Consider the following 18,042-nt stretch of genomic DNA (forward strand, 5'->3'; position numbering starts at 1 on the left):
TGGCCAAATAAATGACTTACGGTGACCTGGGATGCTATTTTGTAGTATCAATGTTTTAAATTTTTGATATTTGACAGACTTTCCAAAATCAAATTCTAAGTTGTGCCTTTTTCTAACCTGATTAGTCCTTTAGATATTAGGTCCCCTAAAGTACAAAAATGACATATTTAGCTTATTTGGTACATTAAAATAATACAGGAAGCATTGTCAAATATGAAATTGTGTTTGGCTTTCTTTGGGCTGTGTTTATATCAATATGTTATTGGTATGTGTTCCAAAATTATGGGAAACTCCTGAAATTCTGATATGAACATTATCAATACTAATAATGTACATTACCAATAATAATTATAATTGTTATGTTAAATTATTATGTGCCACAGAGGTATCCGAATTTCCTAGTCAATGATATTAATTCTTTAACCATGGCTGCTCTGAGCCTTTCTGTCATAGACAATTGTTGTCTTGTTTTTATTCTCTTCAAAAGGTGGTTTATAATCAGCTGTAGGACTCTGATCAGTACTCTTAAATGCAGAGAGAAAGAAAACAGCATCCAAGACTCTCTTGGAAAACTAACACATATATATCAAGCAAAACAGGAATTAATTGCACAGACTGAACTAATAAAAGACTGAAATAATCTTTTATGACTTTTTGCTTAAAATGTTGTTGATCTTTCTGTTTTGTTTTTCAGAGTCAAGAAATCCCCCCTTCTTGAGCTATTTACAGCTTTTAACAATTGAGTAAAGTACGCTTCTATAAGGATTATAAAACAAAGTTTTGTCCAAAAACAAAATTTGGAATATTTTTTTTCTCTTTACCTGATTTCTGCAGAATTTGGAAACTATTTGTGAGTGTTCTTAACTTATGACAATATAGTTATTTGCATAAGTGCAGTAAGAATCTGTTTTTCCTTCTTTCTTCTTCTTTTTTTTTTTGTAACAGGACACAATTAGAGAAACTGGTTATTTAACAAGGGTTTGACTGGAATGGCATGCTTTCAAATATAAACAGACTTCTTTAAGGAATTAAAGTTGACTAATAGAGCCAATAAAAGCCTCTTGGAAAAACTGGTCTTGTACCTTGTGTATGAAGTCCCTGTATAGGGTTCCTGACCTGTGGTAAGTAAAGAATGTAACTTTCTGACAGGCCTGGGAGCCCCAAGTTATCTTGGGACCTCAAGAGGAGAGGAATTTATCTAACTCATACAGGTTCTTGCAGGCATAGGTAAATCCATGGCTGGGCTCAAAGCTTTAAAACATCTAATCTAAGATACCTTATGAAACAAAGCCAATTTTGAAAGGAGCTGATATGGCAAATAATTATACTTGCTGCACTTTATGCAAATAATGAAGCCAAGTATAATAAGACTAAAGCTTATTTTGCAAATAAATTGGTCCTACCGTGATTTGTTTTTAATAAAAAATGGGAGACTGGAGAGAGAAAAACGGTGTTTCAAAAAATATGGTACACCTGTCATAGATTCTAGTCTCATCCATTGTTTTTGAGGTTTTTTTTCTACAATTTAGACTGACCTTGCTTCTTTCTGTGAACCAAATAGTCATCTCTTGACTGCGTCTCATCAGAAACAAGAGGGATGGATAACATAAAAATCTGGATCAGTATCTAATTCTGGGCATGTATTGGAATCGTCTAGCAACTCCATATCAGCTCATCTAGCAATTCCTGTGACTAAGAATGCCTAACCTCCTGGGATTGCAGCCCAGTAGGTCTCAGCCTCATTTTACCCAGTAAGTCACAGGCATTCTTGCCCAGTTCATGGAAAGCCTTCTTATTTGGATTACTTGGGATAATTTTACTTATTTTACTTTGCTGTTGTAGAATATATTGCTGTTATACTCTTTGTGTAAGAATGCAAGATAAGCTTAATCAATGCTTTCTTAAATTGAACACATACTAATCTTCCAGATATCACCTTTTGTTAGGACTCAGAGTTATGAATGACTCTGAACACACCAACACTTTCTTACTGGGCTCCTCTCTGCACCAAACACAAGAGACTCTAATAGTTAGGCATGAATATCATCGCCTCTATTCAGCCTGAAGAAGTTACAGAAGATGGATCTTCATCCCTCTACAACCCTTCAGATTAAGCGTTCCCTCGTAAAAGAGAGTAGGGAAATATGTCAGAGGTGTTCAAAATAGGGCAACTCCATCTTGAATAGGGGCTGGGTAAAATGAGGCTAAGACCTGCCGGGCTGCATTCCCAGGAGGTCAGGCATTCTTAGTCACAGGAAGGGATAGGAAGTTGGCAGGACTGGTATCACAAGATACAGGTCATCAAGACCCTGCTGATAAACAGTATGCGGTAAACAAACCAGCCAAAACCTGCCAAATCTAAGATTGCAATGAAAGTGACATCTGGTCATCCTTATTGCTCATTGTATGTTAATTAAAATGCATTAGCATGCTAAAAGACACTTCTACCAGCACCGTGACAGCTTGCAAATACCATGGCAATGTCTGGAAATTACCCTATATTGTCTAAAAGGGGGAGGAACCCTCAGTTTCAGGAAATTCCCACCTCTTTCCTGGAAAACTCATGAATAATCTGCCCCTGTTTAGCATATGATCAAGAAATAACTATAAAAATAGCCAACTAGCAGTGCTTGGGGCTGCTCTGCCTATGGAGTAGCCATTCTTTTGTTTCTTTGCTTCGCTAAGAAACTTGCTTTCACTTTGCTCTGTGGACTTACCCCAAATTCTTTCTGGTGCAAGATTCAAGAATCCTCTCTTGGGGTCTGGATCAGGACCCCTCTCTGGTAACACCTGCATGATACTTCAGGAGGTCAGCCTGGTCATTCACCCAACAAACATGGGTTAAGCCCTCCCATATGCCTGGCACAAAGGGGGCTGAGGACTGCAGTTCTGGAACACCTAGGCTCTGAGAGGCGATGTGACTGTGGTAGCAGGGCCAGGATTCTAGCCTGTGCCTGGAGGGCCAACACCTGCACCTTCTCTGCTACCCACCCTGCCTCTGTGACTCAGAGAAGTTAAGCACTTTAGCTCAGGGTGGACTCAGGGCTGCCTCCCCCTTCCTGAGCAACCTAGGGGCTCCTGTGCCCCATCCCTGTGTCCATTTCCCAATCATGAGGGGGCCTCAGACTCCTGCCTGCTCTGACTTTCTAGGCCTTTGAATCAGACAAGACCCCATTGGATCACCAAAGAGTTAAGCAAAGGAAATCCCTGCCTCCCTTTATCTCCGCAGAACCCAGAGTCTGAAAGGGAGGGAGCAGGGAGGAGGGGAAGTGGGAAGCGGCTCTGCCCTCTCCGTCCGCCCTCCCTCCGCCCTCTCTCCCTCCATCCCCTCCTCTTTCCCTCCTCTGCTGGGCCTGGGGGTCTGGGCCAGCAACAAGTTAGTATTGCAGACATGGGCCAAGGAGCCAGAGGCCATGCAGTGGCTCAGGGTCCGTGAGTCGCCTGGGGAGGCCACAGGACACAGGGTGAGTGACCAGAGGCTCCTCAGCTTGGGGGCTGGGGTCAGAGCCTGGAATTCCTCTCCTCCCTCCTTGCTTCCTGGAAGCATCTCGGGCCCTGCTCTCTCCCTCTGACTGGGACAGCCTCTCCAGGCTCTCCCCTCCACATTTCCTCCTGCCTCTGGCTGAGGGCTGCGCTCCACTGCTCCCGGTTTGTGCCCGCCCCTACCCGGGCACACACAAACTCAGCTCTGCACGGCCTGCCTGGACCGAGAAAAGTTGCCCTGCCGCTCCCTCCCCAAAGAGGTCCCAGCTCCCCAGTGGAAGCAGCAAGGACCCCAAAAGTCCTCCCTATGACTTGGTTCCCACACTTGGTCCCTGCCTGGCACCCACCCCCAGAGCTAGTTCGTGATCCTAGCTGTGGTTATGATTCCTTGTTAACGGCTTCCTGATTCCTGCTCCCAGGCCACGGTTCTGTGTCTCACAGCCTTTGACTCCCATCTGGCTGGGGCCAATAGGAAACAAATGCTCCCAAACCATGCCAGTCCTCTGGGAGAAGTTCTCCTTCCCATCCCATGCAGGCACAGGGAAGAAGTCAAAGCACACTTTTTTTTTTTTTTAAGTCTTTTATAAGGCAGGCACTTTCCCTGCACTGAAATCCTTCCAAATTACCTGGGAAGGAGAGGGTGGTGTCATCTCCTTGTAAGTAGCAAGGAGCAGGAAGCCCAGAGAGGTTCAGCCACTAGCCCTAGGTCACACAGCTTGCAAACTATTCTGGGTCTCAGATTTGACTCTAAGACTTCAGCTTTTCTCATGAGGTCATATCTATGACTGGGAAAAAGAAGGGAATTTTGGGATTTCCAAAACCACTGGGATTTGTTATTTATAAGTAAAAGTTGAGGATGACAGTCTCAGACAGGGAGGATGTTGATCTCTGAGGATTTGACCTCCTTATTGAGCAGAACCCGGAACCCATCCAGGGTGGGCAGAGAGGAGCTTGGGAAGAGTCACCTCCGGGAAGAGGGATGTGGCTCTGGAGACTTCCTGCCCAGCCCCCTTCTCCTGCTGCTACCACCCAGCTCTGGGGGTGGGGGGCAGGTCTCCTGCCACTTTATTTATTTTTAATTTTAATTTTTGAAAAATAGAGACAGGGTCTCACTATGTTGCCCAGACTGGTCTCGAACTCCAGGACTTGAGTGATCCTCTCTCCATGGCCTCCCAAAGTGCTGGGATTGCAGGAGTAAGTCACTGCACCTGGCCATCCTGCCCCTTTAAAACTCTGCCCTCACCTCAGTGCTCAGCTGAGATAGGGTGGCATTTTAAAAAGTAATAATTGTACCTTGTCTACATGTATTAACCACAAAAAAAAATATTTTTGAATTCTACTAAATGTTAAAGGAGAACAAAAAGGAAATAAACAAAGAAACGCCAGAAGTGTAAAAACCAGTCTGGTTTCAAAAGCGGAGTTTCTGATCCTGTGATAACTCAGCGCCAGCCCCCAGAAGCTGCACCACCTCAAAGGTCTTTGCCCGGCTTCCTGCCCACCCAACCCAGGACTGTCTCTAGCGCCTGGTGTCCAGGCTACTTCCTGCCTCTCTCCTGGAGCCCTAGACCCCTTCTTGGCCAAGGCCAGAGACAGATCTTCACCAACACTTACACTTTTCTGATCCTTTAGAATTTTTCATACCTCCTAGTACTACCCCTTAATTCCAATCTACCACCTTGGCATCTGAGTGGCAGGTCTATGATGATTGACACAATCATCTTCCAATGAATTAACTCTCTCTCCAGAACCCTCCCTGCAGGGCTTCTGGATAAGGTTGGGTTGCATAGATCGTTGACTGCACAAAGGTGCTGAGCAGGGAGGTGGACTAGCGCCAGCTCTTGCCAAGCTGCACACCCTCAGCATCACGTCCCTCCAAAGGGGAGTCTTATTTCTAATGTGTCCTGAGGGGCACCTTCTTTACTTTGCACAAAGGCACTCTAAAGACCAGCAATGGGCTGCAGTCGAGGACCCAGTATTCCTTCTCCTGAGTGCCCAGCGATGCAATGACACCATCCCTGCGCACCACCCCACATGCTCTCATGGACGTTGCTTTCTGTCTGCTAGGATCAATGAACTCTCCTATCTCTTTTTTCAGAACTACGGTGTTCTCACACCAAAGCATGGGCTCAGCCACCCATCCCCTCTCCTGAGAACAAGCCTACAGAATCCTCCACGTTTGTCCCCAGTGTTCACTAACCTTTGTCCTCCTGCCCGGAGGGCATGTGTTTGCTGGTGATAGTGGAGTCGGTGGCAAGAAAATGCCAGAGGGAGGTGCGCGGGCGGGAAAGCATTTGATGGTCTCCTGGGTTGCCACCCACGGCCAGGTGGGGCATCTTCTCACCTGCCCCAGCAAAGCTTCTTGGGATCCTTGTCTGCTCTCAGCTGTGGCTGTTTTCAGAGGGGCTTCATCCTTCCAAGGCCTGTGCGTAGCAGAAGCCTTCATGGACTGGGTGCCGGGAGACTCAGCATCCAGGCCCTGCCCTGCCACAGTCTCCTCCCAATCTTGGGGAACTTGCTGCTCTGTGGAGGTCTCAGTCTTTTTGTCTGATAGATGGGGACGATAACCTTCCCTCTGGAGTTGGGTCAGGAGTGCTCTGGCTGGGGGAGGCAGCACCCACCCACCTCAGGCATCGGCGCATAGTAGATGTTGAGTGAAGTATAGTTCCTGTCCCTCCTTCCTTGTTTCAGGTCACCATGGGGACAGCCACCCTGGGTCCCCTCTGGGCAGTGCTCCTGCTCTTTATCCTGATGTGTGAGATCCCTACGGTGGAGCTCACCTTTGACAGAGCTGTGGCCAGCAGCTGCCAACGGTGCTGTGACTCTGAGGACCCCCTGGATCCTGCCCATGTGTCCTCAGCCTCTTCCTCTGGCCCCCCCCACGCCCTGCCTGAGATCAGACCCTACATTAACATCACCATCCTGAAGGGTGAGTGCCCTCCCGTGGGGCCTGGTAGTGGACAGGGAGGGCCAGGGAGCTGAGGTGGAGGGAGTAGAGGGCAGGGCGGAAACCTGTCCAGACTCCCCTTTCATCCTGAGTTATTGAGCCCCAGTGTGAGCCTGGACTGTTCCAAACACTGATGACGGAGCGTGAACAAACCAGACCAAGATGCCTCCCACCTGAGCGCCTGTTCTCGGTGGGGAGATGGGCTGTGAGCAAGGGACACATCACCTAAGTTAGTGGAGTGGAATGTTCGACGGTGATCAGTGCTCTGGGAAATGAAAAGGGGCTTCAGGAGTGTGGGTCTGGGCTGCAGGCTGCGTATTGAATGGGGTGGTCAGTGGAGGACCCATGGAGTGCAGGCTCCTAAGAGGTGGCGGAGGAGCCTCCTGGCAAAGGGCACAGCTGGTGCAGAGGCCCTGGGGCAGGGCCGGGAGATGCACCAGGCTCAGATCACACAGAGTGCTGTCGCCACTGGCCACTGTAGGGACTTGGGCTCCGCTGAGTGGAGTGGGAACAGGGGCAGGTTTGAGTGGGACAGGGACTTGATCCCACCCAGGTTTCAAATGGATCCCTCTAATGTCCTGTGGAGAGCAGCCAGCAGGGGCCAAGCGTCAGAGCAGGCAGCCCTGTGGGGCCTGTCCAGGTGAGGGGCGTCCAGGTGAGGGCTGTCCAGGTGAGGGCCTGTCCAGGTGAGAGGCATCCAGGTGAGGGCCGTCCAGGTGCGGGCTGGCTACCCACTCTCTCAATAGGATGCGGAAGGACTCGCTTCCCTTCCAGGCTGTGGTGGCTCACGGCTGTGACCAGGCCTTGACATCCTTAGCTTCCATCTCTGCCCACAACAGCCCGTGAGGTCAATATTTTCTTATTCCTCCCACTTTGCAGATGGGGAAACTCAGTCTCCTGGGGCCACACAGCTGTCAGGGTTGGAGCCAGGATTTGTTCCTGAGCTCTCCCCGGGGACACTCCACTGCACAGCCAGTGGTCACCTGGCACTTGGCCTGCCCTTGTTCTGATTTCCTGGTGAGGACATTGCTCTTCCTTACACCCCCCTCCCCACCCAGCTTCCCCAGGGCTGACTCAGCTCTTGGCATGAGGTTGAAGAGGTGCCTGGCTGCTGATGGTCCCTCCTCATTGCCCTCCGCAAACCCAGGGTCACTGCTTCTGGGCCCAGCTCAGCAGCCTGCTGGCAGGTGGGTAGGCTGCCGTGGCTGAGGGACCCTGAGCTGGCTTTGGGAGTCCTGGGTCCCAGCCTCACCTCTTCCGCCCCCTTGCCCAGTGAGTCAGGCTGGTCTCTCCCCTGCCCTGAGCTTGCTGCCTTATTTGTAAAAAGAAGATAGCCCCTTCATCCTGTCCACTCTCCACTCCTTCCTTTCCCTGGGCTGGGGCACAACAAACTTTCTGCACAAGGTCTGGAGCTGTGCAGGTGAGGACGCGGTTCCCCAGCGAGGCGGTGGAGCCAGACCCCCGCAGAGCTGTGGACTTGCCCTGCCCAGCTCCCTGGGCTTCTGCCTCAAGGGCCTGTGCCCTCCTTTCTGCCCCCTTCCCCACCTGTGGAAAACACAGGGCCCTTCTAGCCCATGCAAGGATGTGGTTGCTGGTGCGACTCCAGGCACTGTGATAGGTGGCAGGGAGCTATGTGAAGTCGGGTCCCTCCAGGCGTGGGTGGTCACCTGCTTTTCTTATGTTCAAAGTCAGCCTGGACTAAGGGCCGGGCAGGGCTGTGCCTGCCTGGGGGCCATTGTAGATGCTGTCAGACCTCAGAGCAGGTCGGGATGGGCCAGCCGTGCTGGGTGAACTCTTCTGCCTCTTATTTGCAGAGTTTGCAAAGTGCTTTCCCACAGGAAATTTTGTTGAGGGCTCACAAACACCCCTGAGGTGGACATAATCCTCTTTAAAATATAGACCAGAAAACTGAGACCCCAGCCGTGGAGTGCCTGAGGTCACACAGGGCAGGACTGCCGACCAAGGGCTTCCTGGCTCCTAACCTGGGCTTTTCCTCCAGGTGGGCAAAGGTATTTTTCTTGGTTTCTTCCCTGGGTCAGAAACCCAAAGTACGTTCCAGCACACCCCGCATCCCCGCCAGCCTGGACCGCGCTGTGGTCCTGGGGTGGGGGCCTGGGCCTAGCCTCCCAGAGACAACAGTCGGACCCTCCCTGCTGGGTGAGGGGAAGTCAAGTCACCCTGGGGACAGACCATATTTTAAGTCCTGCCTCTTCTGCTCCTGCACTGTGTGGCCCGGGGTAAGTCACTTAACCTCTCTGTGAAGTGAAGATGGTCATGATGTTTTCTTTAGGCAGGCATTGGGGGAGGCAATGTCTGGCATACAGTAGGTGCTAAATAAATGCTGGCTTCTTCTCTGGGCCAGGACAGGGGCAGAGCCGTCACAGATGAGTGTGGGCACCTCCTTGGAGCAGGCTCAGATGTCCACCCTGACTTGTCCCCTTTTTATCCCCACAGGTGACAAAGGGGACCCAGGCCCAATGGGCCTGCCAGGGTACATGGGCAGGGAGGGTCCCCAAGGGGAGCCTGGCCCTCAGGGCAGCAAGGGTGACAAGGGGGAGATGGGCAGCCCCGGCGCCCCGTGCCAGAAGCGCTTCTTCGCCTTCTCAGTGGGCCGCAAGACGGCCCTGCACAGCGGCGAGGACTTCCAGACACTGCTCTTCGAAAGGGTCTTTGTGAACCTTGATGGGTGCTTTGACATGGTGACCGGCCAGTTTGCTGCTCCGCTGCGTGGCATCTACTTCTTTAGTCTCAATGTGCACAGCTGGAATTACAAGGAGACGTACGTGCACATTATGCACAACCAGAAGGAGGCCGTCATCCTGTACGCGCAGCCCAGTGAACGCAGCATCATGCAGAGCCAGAGCGTGATGCTGGACCTGGCCTACGGGGACCGCGTCTGGGTGCGGCTCTTCAAGCGCCAGCGCGAGAATGCTATCTACAGCAACGACTTCGACACCTACATCACCTTTAGCGGCCACCTCATCAAGGCCGAGGATGACTGAGGGCCTCCGGGCCACCCTCCTGGCCAGAGAGCTCGGGTGCTGGTCCCGTCCCCTGCAGGTCTCAGTTTGCATTGCTGTGAAGCAGGAAGGCCAGGGAGGTCCCCGGGGACCTGGCATTCTGGGGAGACCCTGCTTCTTTCTTGGCTGCCATCGTCCCTCCCAGCCTATTTCTGCTCCTCTCTTCTCTCTTGGACCTATTTTAAGAAACTTTCTAACCTAAATATTCTAGAACTTTCCCAGCCTTGTAGCCCAGCACTTCTCAAACTTGGATATGCATGCGAATCACCTGCGCTTCATGTTAAATGCAGATTCTGACTCAGCAGGTCTGAGTGGCTCCAGGATTCTGTGTTTCTAACATGTTCCTGGGTGATGCTGATGGGGTCAGTCTATGAACCACACTGGAGCAACCAGGTTCTAGGACTTTCTCAATATTCTAGTACTTTCTGAACATTCTGGAATCCTCCACATATTCTAGAATTCTCCCAACATTTTTTTTTTTTTTTGAGACAGAGTCTTGCTCTGTTGCCCAGGCTAGAGTGCAGTGGTGCAATCTCAGTTCGCTGCAACCTCTGCCTCCCGGGTTCAAGTGATTCTTCTGCCTCAGCCTCCCTAGTGGCTGGGATTACAGGCGCCTGCTACCATGCCTGGCTAATTTTTGTATTTTTAGTAGAGATGGGGTTTCACCATATTGGCCAGGCTGGTCTTGAACTCCTGACTTCAGGCGATCCACCCACCTCGGCCTCCCAAAATGCTGGGATTACAGGTGTGAGCCACCATGCCTGGCCTCTTCCAACATTCTTAAATTCTCTCATCCCTCCAGGGCTCCCCGTGCTATGTTCTCTTTACCCCTTCCCCCTCTTCTCTTGCTCAGGCCTGCACCACTGCAGCCACCGTTCATTTATTCATTCATTAAACACTGAGCACTCACTCTAGGCCGGGTCCCGGGAAGGGTGAGGGGGTCAGACACAGGCCCTGCCCCTGCCCTCAGTGACTGGCCAATCCAGCCCAGGCAGGGAGAGATGTGTACATAGGTTTTAAAGCAGACCCAGAGCTCATGGGGGCCTGTGTTCTGGGTGTTCAGGTGCTGCTGGTCCTCCATTACCCACTGCTCCCCAAGGCTGGTGGGACGGGGTCCCGGTGGCAGGGGCAGGTATCCCCTTCCCGTTCCTCATCCACCTGCCCAATGCTCATCGTTAAAGCAAACCGCAGGGGGCCTTGGCCAGGTCCAGGGTTCTGTGAGGAGAGGACCCAGGAGTGTGGGGGCATTTGGGGGGTGAAGGGGCCCCCGAGGAATGGAACCCACACCCATAGCTCTCCCCACAGCTGATAACGGCAGCCTGCGAGAAGACCTGCCCTCCTCACTGGGATCCCCTTCCTGCCTCCTCCCAGGGCTCTGCCAGGGCCCTGCCAGGGCCTTGCTCAGCCCCTCCCACCAAAGTCATCTGCACTTCAGTTTCCCCAGGGCCTCCAGCTGCCCCCAGACATTGATGTCTGTCACCAGGTGCTCTCTGCCCCTCATGTCCCGCTCACTGGCCCAGTGCCCCGACTCTCCAGGCTTTATCAAGGTGCTAAGGCCCGGGTGGGCAGCCCCTCGTCTCAGAGCCCTCCTCCGGCCTGGTGCTGCCTTTACAAACACCTGCAGGAGAAGGGCCAGGGAAGCCCCAGGCTTTAGAGCCCTCAGCAGGTCTGGGGAGCTAAAGCAAAGGAGGGACCTCGGGCCTTCCATTTCTTCTTCCAGGGTGGGGTGGCCTGGTGTCCCCCTAGCCTTCCAAACCCAGGTGGCCTGCCCTTCTCCCCAGAGGGAGGCGGCCTCCGCCCATTGGTGCTCATGCAGACTCTGGGGCCGAGGTGCCCTGGGGGGTGATCTCTGGTGCTCACAGCCGAGGGAGCCGTGGCTCCACGGCCAGATGACGGAAACAGGGTCTGACCAAGTACCAGGAAGACCTGTGCTATAAACCACCCTGCCTGATCCTGCCCCGGCCTGACCCCGCCACGCCCTGCCGTCCAGCACGATTAAAGAATGCTGTGTACTCTTGGCGATTCAGACTGGTTCTTTCTGCTCGGCTCCCTCTGCCCACTCTGCTCGCTCCCTGCCCACAAAGAAGCGAGCCCCCAGGTCACTCACGCAGCTGGTGCCCCTTGGAGCTAGTGGCACCAGCATAGAGTCAGCCGTGTCACTCTCTGGTTGTGACCTCGGGCGAGTCCCCACATCTCTGCGCCTCAGTTTCCTGTCTGTAAAATGGGGACGATGGTAATCTACATCATGCGGTGGACATAAGGATCAGATGCCAGGTTGCTTGATGAGTGCCGCGTTCATGCTGAGCATCTACCGAGCGCCAACTGTGTGGTGCAGAGCTGAGCACCCGTGCCGTTTATGCTCCAGTGAGGCACACGCAAGCATCCCCACCTCCCGCCCCGGGGACCCTGTCGCGTGTTTTGTGTTTAATTATGATGAGAGAACTGTTGGATCTTCTCTGTGGGAAAACACACACTACTACATTGTACAGTGGAACGTCTTAATGGGTCTGGCTTCTTTTTTTTTTGAGATGGAGTCTCTCTCTGTCACCCACGCTGGAGTGCAGTGGCACAATCTCAGCTCTCTGCAACCTCTACCTCCCGGGTTCAAGTGATTCTTTTGCCTCAGCCTCCTGAGTAGCTGGGATTACAGGCGCCCACCACCACGCCCAGCTAATTTTTGTATTTTTAGTAAAGATGGGGTTTCACCATATTGGCCAGGCTGGCCTTGAACTCCTGACCTTGTGATCTGCCCGCCTCGGCCTCACAAAGTGCTGGGATTACAGGTGTGAGCCACTGCGCCCAGCCTGGCTTTCTAATATGTCGTCAAGTTTGGACTCTCTAGGCCAGCCTGGTGGCTACTCACATAAGTATATTTAAAGTGACCGACGCTGATTTCCCAACAGACTTGACGGGGCATCCTGCTGTAGTCTGTGTTGTCCCTGGTGCGTTGCATGGCTTTTGGGCACCAGGTAGAAGAAGCGTGCTATCAAGAACCGACCATCTGCACCTGTGCCAGGATTCAGCCCAGCCCAGCAGCCCACCTTACAGGGGCGGACAGGTCTCCCTTTCCTCGGAGGTCCCCTGACACTGAAGGGAGGCTTCCCACTGCACCTCAGTGTCATACGGCTCTTGCCAAAGAGGCTGCTCCCACGTCAGAGGCTACCCCGGGGAGCGATCTGCAGCATGTTTCTGGGCCAGGCTCTATTTGTACACAATCGGCCTCATCAGCCTCGGGACAAAGGCTGCCCTGAGTGCCAGCCAGGAGCCTTTTGTCGTGTACAGCACAAGGATGAGCCATTTGCTGATCGCTCGGGCAGCAAAGCTTTGAAACTTCTTGCCAAGTGCCTGCAGGAGGATTGAAGCTTGCCCTTTGTAAACTGAAGCCAAGTGCCCCAGACAGTTCCAGGCCAATTAGTTCAGGGAACAGAGGCCGGCTGTCTCTCTGTCATCCCATCTGACCCACTGCACACATTCCTCCGCCCAGGGCTCAGATGTGGCCTCTGGACTGTCTAGGCCAGGTTTTTTTTGCACTAGGTCCGGGTTTCTGACTCAATGGCATGGCCCGGATGGGTGCTAAGAGCCACTAGATCTTTGTGATAGCCTTCTCCCAACAGGCACGTTCTTGGCGGGGGTTGGGCAAAGGTCCTGGGAAACTGGAGGCCCCCAATCCTGCTGCCAGGTCTGTGGGGCACAGCGTCCCCCAGGAGATCTGCCATGCTTAGTACTGGTGACCTCAGCAAGCTGGCTGAATGCCCGTGTAATCACCTCTGGGGCAACCCCTTTCAGTTACATATTTTGAAAACGTTTTCTGCCTGAAACGTTAGGCAATGAGGAAGGGGAAGGAAAGGGTGGTCAAGAGGGGAAGCAGCCGTGGGAAATGAAAAATACCCCTGACAAGGAGTGTACCCCAGACAGGGAGACCTCACCTCCACCTTGCCATTGTTTTGTTGAGTGGCCATGGGCAAGTACAGGGAAGATTGAGGGGGAAAGGGTGATTAGGTGGGAACCTGAGTTAAAATCAGGGGCAGAGCTGGTGCAGGGATTTTAGCTTGATGGTGTCCCTGGTGACCTGCTGTCTGGATAGATGGGCTGGATCCATTTCATGGGCTAGGTTAGGTTGTGTCTGGAAGTGTTCAGCCTTCCTGGGAAGATTTGCACAGGAGCTCCTCTGCCACATGGGAGTGTGGGGAAGGGAGTAGATAATTCTTATGTGGTGATCTGGGAAGGCTTCTTAGTGGAGGGGACATCTGGGAAGGGCCTTGGAGCGTGAATAGGAGTCTCAAAGGCACTTGACATGGGGCAAGGAGCCGATAAGAGGAAAGGGTTGCAGGCGGACCAATGTAGTCTATGCTCCGGGCAGTGGGAGAGACCAGTAGGTTAGATAAATGTCTGGAAAGGAGGCAAGGAGAGCAGAATGGGGTTTGAGACAGGAAAGGCATGGAATGTCAGGCTAAGTCTAGGGTTGACCTCTTAGGTGCTGGGGTGCTTTTAAGAGGCAGATCACTCTGCAGTCAGGTGGAGCTTAGGCTGCAGAGGGTGAAGCTGGAGGCAGTGAGGGGATCTGTGCCGTGGTCCAGGGGAGGACATAGAATGCCTAGAAACTGGGTGAATCATGATGTCATCCTGGAGGGGGAGGCATGTCCCCAACTGACTTTGAAGTTGGTGAGAGATTCAACAGCAGAGAGGAGGCAGGAGGGCAGCTGGGGGGTGTTGGGGGGCGGGGTCCAGCTTGGATTAACGGTCTACCAGAGTGTTTCTCTCACAAGGCTTTCGTTAGACAGTGGGAAGCCAGCAGGCCGGGGTGCCAGGAGGTGGGCTCTGGTGGCAGCTCTGCCCAGGAGAGTCCCTTGTTTGGCTGGAGGACTGGAGGGTGCCGGGCAAATCGTTTAGCCTTTCTAGGCCCCTATATTGTCCTTATCTGTAATATCAGATGCAAAAGCCCTTCTCTCTTACCCCACTGAGGACTTCAGGGTATCCAAGGCTCCAGGGGCATGGCTATTTTCAGAACCCCAAACCAGGGCTCATGGAGAAGTGGCAGTGGGGCAGAAAATGTGAAATTAGCAGCAGTTGTCCCAGAGAATACTTAGTGTACGGGACAGGGCTGGGGAAGCCTGAGAGAGGTGGTGAGTGCTCAGACGCTGGCGTGTATGGAATCTGGAGCCCGGCTGCGGGTTCTGACCCCAGCACACCCTTTCCTTAGACCAGCTCCTGGTTCAGGCTGCACATTATTTTTCCTATAGTATGACCTGGGCTTGTCACTTCCTTGCTGTGAGTCTTGGTTTTGTTCCGACATAGAGGACTCCACGTGACGATGTATCTGGGTATTAGCAGTGTCTGGCACACAGCCATGCTCAAACGGCATGGGTTCGATGAGTGACCTCTCTGAGCATCGTGGGAAAGGTGCAGAGGGAAGTGAGAAGCAACAGTCCTTGGCCAGGGAGGAGGCCCTACAGCGCCCCCTCCTCTCCCCGCCTCCTCCTCCACTTGGCAGGCCCGTCACAGTAGCCACATACTGCCACGTGTGCATCTGGAGGAAAGGAGAAACACAGGCAGAAACTTAACATGACCAGAAACAGATGTCAAGAACATTATGGGTGAGGCCAGCGGGTGGCCGCAGGAGCCAGAGAGGAAGGAGGGATTTCCAGGACACGAGTCAAGGGCGCACGGGGCTAAGCTGGCGTGGCTTTGGAGCAGCTGGCCTTCAGACCCAGGAGGACAGGAGGCAATGGTGGCCAGCACCTGGGGGCTGGGGTCGTAGCACACAGTCAGGTGGGCTGTGGAGTTGCAGCCTGAAGGTGGTGGCATTGGCGGCAGAAGTAGGGTTGCTTCGCGGGAGGAAGGAGTCATTGGAGAGGGCTGGCTGTAGGCACGTGGAGGAAAGAGGTGACCCTCTGCAGGTCAGCAGTAGAGTGGGAGGGTGGGGCGGTTCCTGCAGGTAGGTGGCTGGCTGATGTTCACTGCTGGTGGGAAGGAATGGATGCCACAAATGCAGATGTATACAAAACAGGCCGTGCTTTAGTTCTCTGAGTAAATTTCACTTCCATTAGGCATTTCCATGGGCTGAAGTCAAAGAAATGTGATTTTGGCCAGCTGAGATTCCTCCCCGCCCCCTGACATTTCCCTGCGGCTGCATCTAAGTGCCCCTCCCTGCCAGCAGGGAGGAGCTGGGGCACTCCATATCCACGTTTCCTCTGCAGAGTTTGGCAATGTCCCGTCTGCTCTGGGCTCCGGGTCCCACTCCCATACCTGCTGAATCATGCTCACTCCCACAGCGCCTCCCGGGTCCTCATCCCTCTTGGGACACCTGGGTGCTCCCTGTACACAAGTTCCTTGCCTCTCTGAGAGCTGTCTCACCCAGCCCCATCTGGCTGGATACACCCTGGGGCCATTTCTTCCCTGGGGTCTCAGCCGCCTTCCTAGGGTTCTGCCCAGGAAGAGAAAAATGGCCCCTCTGAAGCTCAGATGTCCCAAACCTGTTGGGGGTCTGCCTGGGAAGGAGGAGACAGGATCACTTTGGCCAGGAATCCCAGTCCTAACTCATTTCTTGTTTCCCCTCTGCACCTCCCCACCCCGTCACCCAGGGATGATGCTCCTTGAGCTCACCTGAGCTCCTCTGAGTGTCGGGAGAGGGCTCAAGGCAGCCTCTCCCAAAGCTTTTTGTGGGGCTCTCCTTGTTCTGAAACCTAAGAACCTGCAGCAGCCTCCCTTCCCCCCTCTGCTTTTTGCTACTTAGCCTCTGTATTTGTTAAGATGCTTTTGGGTGCAAGTTACACATATTTAACCCAAAGCAGCAAGAGAGAAAAGTAACCCTAAGTCCCAGGTAGGGCAGCTCAGGGTCTGTCATCAGCAGCTCAGCAGCTCAGCAGCTCACTAAGGACCTGGGTCTGCCCCATATCTCCACTCCTAGCACAACAGCTTTGCCCTTAGGCCAATGATATATGATCTGGCTCTGTGTCCCCACCCAAATCTCATCTTGAATTGTAATCCAAATTGCAATCCCTACATGTTGGGGAAGGGACCTGGTGAGAGGCGATTAGATCATGAAGGCGGTTACCCTCATGCTCTTCTCGTGATAGTGAGTGAGTTCTCACGAGTTCTGATGGTTGTATAAGGGACTCTTCCCCCTTCACTCCGCACTTCGCTCTCCTGCCAGCAGGTGAAGAAGGTGCCTTGCTTCCCCTTCGCCTTCCACCATGATTGTAAGTTTCCTGAGGCCTCCCCAGCCATGTGGAACTGTGAGTCAATTAAACCTCTTTCCTTTCTAAATTATCCAGCCTCAGGCAGTTCTTCATAGCAGTGTGAGAACGAACTAATACAGCCGGCTTCCCTCAGGGCCACAGGATGGCAGTCCCAAGATGGTGGCCATGAGGTTTCTGTTCCGGGTCCAGGTGTCATACATATCTGGGTGTCACCTGCCAGGTCCCAATCTGTTCTGCCAGTGTGCGGCCAATCACTGTGACTTGGGTTTTGCAAAAGAGAAAAGATTGATTCACAAGCCTGCCAACCAAGGATGTGGGAGAACAGCGTTCAAATCTGCCTCCCCTAAGATAAGGTTTAGGGATATGAATGGGTTAGAGAAGTGGGGTGGTCTAAGGTGTGGGGACAGGTGATTGGCAGTGGGGAAGAATGACGTAACCGGTTTGTTCTGTACAAGCATAGTTGGGGTTCATGGCATTTCAAAGGACACATACAGAAAACGGATGCATTGGCCTGATCTGAGGGTGGTGCTTTTGGTCCTCCAATATCAAATGGCCATCTCTTGGGCACATATACGGGCCCAGTTGAAGGGTCTCAACCGGTTTCAGCTGGCCCAATTCCTGAAAAACAGCCAAAGCCGCCGTTACCATGGTGACTTATGAATGTTACCTTTAAAGTAGCCAGTGAAGGTTAAGTTTCAGCATTCAGTGGCAAGGCTTTCAGCTCCCTTGGCCTTCAGCTTCATGGAAAAATGTCTCAAAACCCAGCGACGAACCCTTCTGTTTCATGGATATGGCAAGGGTGGGTGAAAGAGAATCAGAGATTCTTCTGTCCAAAAGCGTCTCCTCGCTTCTCATTGGCCACAGCTGGTCACATAACCGTACCTAACCCAACCTCGGGGAAGCGAGATTTACCCCTGAACCCTGAGGGGCTGGGCTGGAGCCCCAGGCAAGATCAGAGTCCCACCCACAGGTTGGGGTGGGGCGGGGAGAAGCTGCTGAGAGTCCAGTTGGTTCACATTTCGTAAAAGCTCTCTGGCCATATTGTGAGATGCGGGTACCTGACTCAGCCAGGGTGTCTTGGTTCCAGGAAAGCTTCCCAGATGTGAGAGGCAGCTGGATCCCTGAGCATCCCCTGGTTATAGTGTTTAGCAATAGTTGGCTCTGCTCATGAGGCTTCAAGCTCTTGGGGCAGCAGGGCCACAGCAGCGCCAATGTTACCACCTCCGGGACCCATCCCCAACCCCCCTTGGCAGTTTAGTGTGTGGTTAAGGCTGAAGCTGCTGGAGGCACTGCCTGGGTTCAGATCTGAGTAAATTAGGGGAGGTCACTGAACTTCTCTGTGCCTCAGTTTTGTCACCTGTAAAATGGGGATGATATTAACACTATCTTCACCAAA

At 52.7% G+C, this 18,042-nt stretch overlaps 1 protein-coding gene across 2 annotated transcripts; it reads left to right on the forward strand.

Annotated features, from left to right (window-relative positions):
* The first annotated feature begins 3,343 nt into the window (after positions 1-3,343).
* Positions 3,344-11,467, forward strand: C1QTNF6 (C1q and TNF related 6). Of its 2 annotated transcripts, XM_012507840.2 has the most exons (4): positions 3,386-3,464; positions 6,172-6,409; positions 8,882-9,465; positions 10,753-11,467. In XM_012507840.2, exons 1-3 carry the CDS (start codon positions 3,414-3,416, stop codon positions 9,427-9,429), a joined length of 837 nt encoding a protein of 278 aa, XP_012363294.1. In that variant the 5' UTR covers positions 3,386-3,413; the 3' UTR covers positions 9,430-9,465; positions 10,753-11,467. The 2 variants fall into 2 exon arrangements, with proteins under 2 accessions (XP_003264764.1, XP_012363294.1); XM_003264716.3 differs by having other exon boundaries at positions 3,344-3,464; positions 8,882-11,464.
* The last annotated feature ends 6,575 nt before the right edge of the window (positions 11,468-18,042 follow it).

The sequence above is a fragment of the Nomascus leucogenys genome, chromosome 7b (assembly GCF_006542625.1).
Source record: "Nomascus leucogenys isolate Asia chromosome 7b, Asia_NLE_v1, whole genome shotgun sequence".
NCBI lineage: Eukaryota > Metazoa > Chordata > Mammalia > Primates > Hylobatidae > Nomascus > Nomascus leucogenys.